Here is a 6,634-nt window from a genome sequence, read left to right on the forward strand (position 1 = left end):
TCAGGCCTCATCCAGTAAAGACAATGCACTTTAGCTGAGCAAAAGGCCAAAAAACCCCATTTTCAAAGGGATCTTATGTAAGTGAAGCTGAAGTAATTCAATCTAAAGCTAACACCTTAATTTTCTTATTGTCCGAATGGTAAAGAAACTAAGAAATCAAGTTCAATAACACATATATTTTTATCACAACCTCGATTTCAACTTGGATTCATGATGTGAAAATCTTGAGTTTGGAGGCAAATCTTTGTGCCAAGATTCATGTTTTTTCACTGGTTCATGAGCTTTGGAACATACCTTAGTTTCATTTTTTTTTCTTGTTCCCTCAAATCCAAAAATAGACATTTGTCCATAAATCTGACCATGTCAATAGGACCTAGCTCAAAAGAAAAGTGGGAAAACCTTTATGCCTCGACTGTAAGGTTGAGAGAAAGTTAGGAGATTGAAGAAAGATGTTTGGAGGCAGTAGAGACAGGAGACAAAAGGGAGTTAACGTTAAATATGTGGCATGGAAGCAATAGAAGTCGAGGTAGCTGGAACATATGCGTTAGAATAAAATTAATAAGAGCTTTATTTTTAATCTGTTTGCATATGTTAAAGATGTTTCCCATATTGAAAAAGGAATACCTTCCGATTGCGTGGTAAATATAATTAATTGGTCACATAAAGAATAAGGTACAAAAGAAGTAGCTATTTTCTTGAAGAGTTGCGACGTTTTGAGGTGTTTTTAGGAGTGTTTTCTGTTTTAGTGTTGTACCGGAGCTTCAGATTGAGTGTTGTATCAGATATTCGGATGTCAAATTTTCTCCCATGATAACAAAATTTATTTGGGACTCTTACATATGTGGACTCATTGGGTGTGGATGATGATTTTGAAAGAAAACTCATGACAAAAATGATATGAAATTAACAAAATAATAGGAAAACTACAATAAACCGTTAGAAAAAGAGTATTTATAAGCAAACAATAAGCAACGGCTAATTTTCAAACACAAAAACTAGCCGTTGAGCATCAAAATGAGTAATTTTAAGTTATTGGTATTTGGTGAATTAAGTTTCTGAATAAGGGTATTTGGTGAAATAAGTATTAAAATAGGGGTATTTGGTGAATTTGAAAATTAGGTTAACGGAGGACTAACGGCGCATCATTAGTAAGGGTATTTTGGGTATTAAGTCATTTGTGAGGGGCATTTGGTGAATTTCTGAAAGTCGAGGGGCATTTGGTGAATTACGCCAAAATTCGGGGGTATTTCATGAAAAATCCGTAGTTTAAATGAAACTTTTGTATGCTATGTCTACTGGTACAAAATTAAATACTAATTGTACGCACCCTAATTGTATTTTGGAGTTACACCTTAGTACATAATAACCCGTAATGACAATATTTTCAAAGGGGATCAAATTTATTAAAATTCCGTATTAAAATAAATTATAATACAGTGTTATTTATATTTCTTTTATTGTTAGCTGTATGTGCAATTCTTAATAAATAAATGGAATTGTATTACGACATTAAACGACAGACTTTACGGGTCAAATACAATTCTTAAAACAAACTATCAATAGCCTCCGTCTCACGTCATACTGGGTACACTCTGAACATAGGCCGAGCATTGCAGTCACGCTGATCATGGGTTCGACTCTTGTAGTGAGCAAAATGTTACGAGCAAAACACATTAGCTAACCCAACCCCCTCTGTTCAAGAACACCATTGGACTTTTACATTTTCATCCAAAATAGTTCGTCATCACACAAAAATGTCTGATTTTTTTTTTTAAATAAAATGAATAGAATCATCGTTCTACATGGGGGTATCTTTTTGCAAAAAAAAATATAAAATAAACCTCTGTTGAAGAACACCATTGGGATTTTACATTTCCATCCAAAACAATTTGTCATCTTCAACACAAAAATGTCTGGTTTTTGATTTTTTTAACATGATAAAAATCATCGTTCTACATGAGGGGTACCTGTAAGCAAAAACAATGGATTACAATTTTTAACAAAAAATCTCGGTAACATCGAAAAACATCTGAGTTTGATTGAGCTTAGTAATCATCGAAACTGAGAAGAACTGGTATCATCTGCAGCATAAAAAATATGGAATCGCGCTTTAACTACGGAAATAAATATCAGGTACATCAACATTCAATCACAAATTACAGTGGAATGAAGTGAACAGATTTTGTCAAAAAATTGGTTTCATCGTTTTCATCGAAATTAATTACGAAAAATAAAAGGAAAAAAAACAGTGTTTTTTGAATTTCAAATTCAAAATTGCCATGAAAAATTTTCGTGCTGACTGGACATGACTAGGATCTGAGTTGGATTAAATAACCCAACTGAAGGCCAGGATACACTGACTCAGCTTACCCCCAGGGTAAGTGTGGGTTTTGCGAAATATTAAACACATAATTTGAAGACCCTAATTTCCATGTACAAGGAACAATAAACACAAATCTTCATTTACCTTGTTCAGATCTACAATTGGACCTTCATCATCAGAAGTTTGAGGTTCCCACCTCCATTCGAACGCCCCATCATCCTTTATTAATCGCCCACTATCCTGGTCTATTTCTCTTGAATTCGTGAAGGGAACTGCTTCTCTCGAATCCATTCTCGCGACAACATTAATCCATCTAGAAATACAAAGTTTTTTGTCTTCCATGTGATCGAGGTGGTGGTTGCTCGATTCATGGAAGAACCAGAGGAGTGGAGATGAGAGAACTAGGGAAGAAGATGACGAATTGGGGTCACGACATTGTCATTCCATGTGTATTCTACTGTTCATTCCCCCCCCCCCCCCCCCCAAAAAAATAAATTCATTTACGTTTTAGGTTTAATAATTGGAGTGATATGCATGGGGTTTTACATATCAGATATGTAAAAGTACTTCCACCACCACCACAACTTCTCACCCCAATACCACCTCACCACCCACCTTACAACCACCTCAATTCACCTTTATTAAGGTGGTTTGACTTTTATAGCCCCATAATCCAACCCAATCCAAGCATGTCTTAAAGAACACGTTGTAACCCTCCATATTTGGAGCTTTAATAGTAACTAGGATCGATCCGTTCTGAAAAAGTGCATCAGTAATCACCTTTGAAAGTAAAGTCCGCCCTTGAATATGCGGCAAATCTCCCCTTAAATCTCTCAACTCCCTAAGTTGTATTCTTGTAACTCTTTAAGTTGTATTCTTGTGATTCTGGTCAGATTTACAAGTTATAGAGTTACAGTTCTTTCAACTTGTACCGTATAGGAAGTATTTAAAAGGCAATCAGATCAGGGTGTTTTCAGCATTAACTTAATTCAGAAAAGCTCTCATGACCAACAAGCACATTTAAGATCCTAAAAGGAAAGGAGTAATGAACTGTAAGATGACAATGATCTGAAAATCCTTTCTCTATTACACTTTCACATTGCTATGCTGAAGCATCCATTCAACATTAGCTATGAATCTGTTGAAAACTGAGACGTACCAGGAGTTTGATCGTATTATCAACTTATGATAAACTTGCTGCAACTGAAATCCAGCCAAGCCACACACACCACAACTGATCTAGACTCCTCGAACGAGTCTAAATTGACAGGCGTCACCAATACTGATCTGACAATCCCAGTAGTTTCATCAACAGAAGTTCAAGTGAGACATGTAATCTGAGCCGCAACAACTGATTTTTACAGAAGCAATGTTACTGTATTACTTAGTAAGTTAGTATCAGTTTTGGTCTTTTACATTGTACCATCTTTCCAGTAACATATTGGAAAGCAGAGTATACATCAAGCAAAACAAGTTTTTGTGTGTTTCACCATGTCAGTATTCTGAGATTTCATCAAATGTAAACAACCAAATAAACGAAGAAACTAGCAGGTCATATCATATATAGGTAGATCAGAAAAATTAACCGTATACTAAGTATTGGACAAGCAAATACTAATTCTATGAGAGTTATCAACTACCCACCACTGTTTGTTCAACATTAAATAAGGCACGAAAATGAACATACAATTAGAAAAGAAAAGGTGGCATTGGTACAACATTCTCAACATACATTAAGATTATGAGCTATGAAGTATGAAGTCTGAACCAGGGGGAGTATCTTGTTTACCAACAGACATGTACCAGGAGCAATGGAAACACTTGCACGCAATTCTTAAAATCAACTCTTGAGGCAGGTAAAGGCACAAAATAGTAATCCTAAATGAATGACATCAGTTTAAAGTAAATTACAAGATAGAGAGAAAGGGATGCAAGAGCCAAAATGTGCTGCCAAAACAGAAGTGATGAAGCCTCTCTAACGCCATAGCCCCTCAAGCTAGCAATTGCCCCTAGTAGGATGGCGCTTGGAGTAGTATATTGCAAGAAAAGCACAAACATATACATTTGATCACCTGCAACTAATATGTTGAGTTTATCAGCCAATGATATTACACCAATTCCAACCAAAGGAAGAACCAATAACCGTGCCACTATGATACCAATTGTTGTACGAAGTCCAAGCATAGACTCATTTGGCCCTTCAGCAAGCATACCTCCAAGAATAAGCATCACAGCTGGGATAGTAGCACCCGCCACAATTTGTAGACTGTCAGTCACAAAAGACAGTGGGACATCATCTCCAAATATTAAGTCTTTCAGATGAGGTACTATTCCGATAAGTATAGCTAACAATGAAGCAATGGTGGGTGGTTGTAGTATGTGCTGGATCGGAGTCTGCTCAGCAACAACTCTGATTTTTCTAGCAACTTTATTAGGAGCAGCAAAACATGTGACAGACATAGGAGTATCACCTCTTGTGATTGCTCCATCTCTGGGATCAATATCAGGCAAACTCGATAGACTCGAGATGCTAGCAAAAACCCTTGCTATAAAAGGGGTCTTGGAATGTTCAGTTTCTTTGTCTTCAATCCCAGGCCACTCAGCTTCCACAAGAAGTGGTGCACTGACATCATCAGTTTCCTGTTCCTGAATCTCTGTACCTTCTTGGACAATCTCATAATACTCCATAGGAGGCTCCATCATATGATAAACAAGGGTGTACACTAAAATCACAGCAACCCATTGTGCAAAAGAGACATAAGCTACCCCTTTCCGATGACAATCCGGCCCAAACAGATTATCCGAACTATGACAAACTGAACTCACAATTGCAAGAGGAAGGTTGCCTGTATTCCCAAACCCAGTCATAATTATTGTAAATCTGTTAAATTCCGGTGGTGGACGACATACAAGTACCACCAAGTATCCTAAAAAACACCCAATAAGGGTACTAACCACCACATTCACCGGTATAAACCACCATTGGATGAAATTTTCAAGTGTAATCGATTCACCCAAATGTGTAAAAATCAAGCAGGGCAAGAACAGGGCAAATACAAGCTTGCTAAGTAGCTTAAATGTGGCTCTTGGAATCATTTCGAAGCGCGAAAGCACTAATCCTATCATTGTCAGACTTAATAGCTTCAACAAAGGAACAATTGCACTCAACACATCTTCACGTTGAGATTTCATACCACTTTCAAACAACAATCTAGCAAACTGGTGAGCCATTATTTCTCTTAGATTTTGGGTTTCACTCAAACCAGAAAATGTTTCTGCAACATCAATAAACAAATCTGAACATTAATTATATGAATTCTGAATTACTTTAATCAAACAGATCATGCATAATTCAAATACCCAGGAAAAAAAATCATTCAACAAACAAACACAAATTAAGTATGCATAAAGATGAATAATTGGATGATTCATTATGCAAAAGAAAGACCCCAGAAAGGGAATTTGATTAAATAATTAAAAGCAATGATTAAAAGGGTAGTACTGTTATTGCATTAGACAATCACAAACTAACTGATTTTTTAAAACAAACAATAATTTGCATAAGTTGAAAAGGACAGGAGTACGACTAGGAGGAGAGAGAAAGGGAGATTTACATGGAAGAGAGTAGAAGCGCGGAATCAGGACTTTGAAGAAAGCTTAGAGAAAACCAGATATGGTGCGCATTCGCGACGGTAACGGGAGATTCCACGGTGACGGGAGCGAAGATTCGCAGGAATCAGTACGTGTTTTTTTAAAATAAAAATAAATTATAAGGGAGTTTTTAGTTCTTAAATACGAAGTTATATCCCATAATTGGTTTAAGGGTACAATTCAAGCGACTACGTCATGGGCCATGGCCCATAGTCCATAGTCCACTTACCAAGTTTACCTAAAATATCTCCAGTAGTTTCTAGGTGCATTTGGTGTACGGGATAACTTTTATTCAATGTTATGTAACTTCACAAATTTTGATAACTTTTACAACAATATGAACTGTTTATAAATAAACCTTTTAAGGGTTTTTTTTTTTTTTATATAATCAATTAATTCATTGAAAAAAAAGTCATACGATATCTACATAAAGATTTAAATCTAACGAATACATAACAACGAATTAAATAAAAACTTTCTTTCACTATAGCTACGATCGTAGTATATCAAACATTTTGTATACCCTATTTTATATCGATGTGATTTACAGCATTCCTCGGCGAGGGGATCTATAGATATGTTGTAGTCGTGGAAAATATGATTTCCGTCAGATTCGTCTGATTGTACTCGAAAGATGACCTCCTCTGCGATCCCGGACAA

The 6,634-nt window shown here is 36.2% G+C and overlaps 1 protein-coding gene across 1 annotated transcript; it reads right to left on the reverse strand.

Moving 5' to 3' along the window:
* Positions 1–3,990: 3,990 nt before the first annotated feature.
* On the reverse strand, positions 3,991–6,096 carry LOC110795591 (protein PIN-LIKES 2). Its single transcript, XM_022000610.2, has 2 exons — positions 5,938–6,096; positions 3,991–5,598 (listed from the first exon to the last, which is right to left on the reverse strand). The coding sequence occupies exon 2, from the start codon at positions 5,552–5,554 to the stop codon at positions 4,202–4,204; it is 1,353 nt and encodes a 450-aa protein (XP_021856302.1). The 5' UTR covers positions 5,555–5,598; positions 5,938–6,096; the 3' UTR covers positions 3,991–4,201.
* Between the last annotated feature and the right edge of the window lie 538 nt (positions 6,097–6,634).

The sequence above is a fragment of the Spinacia oleracea genome, chromosome 3, assembly GCF_020520425.1.
Source record: "Spinacia oleracea cultivar Varoflay chromosome 3, BTI_SOV_V1, whole genome shotgun sequence".
NCBI lineage: Eukaryota > Viridiplantae > Streptophyta > Magnoliopsida > Caryophyllales > Amaranthaceae > Spinacia > Spinacia oleracea.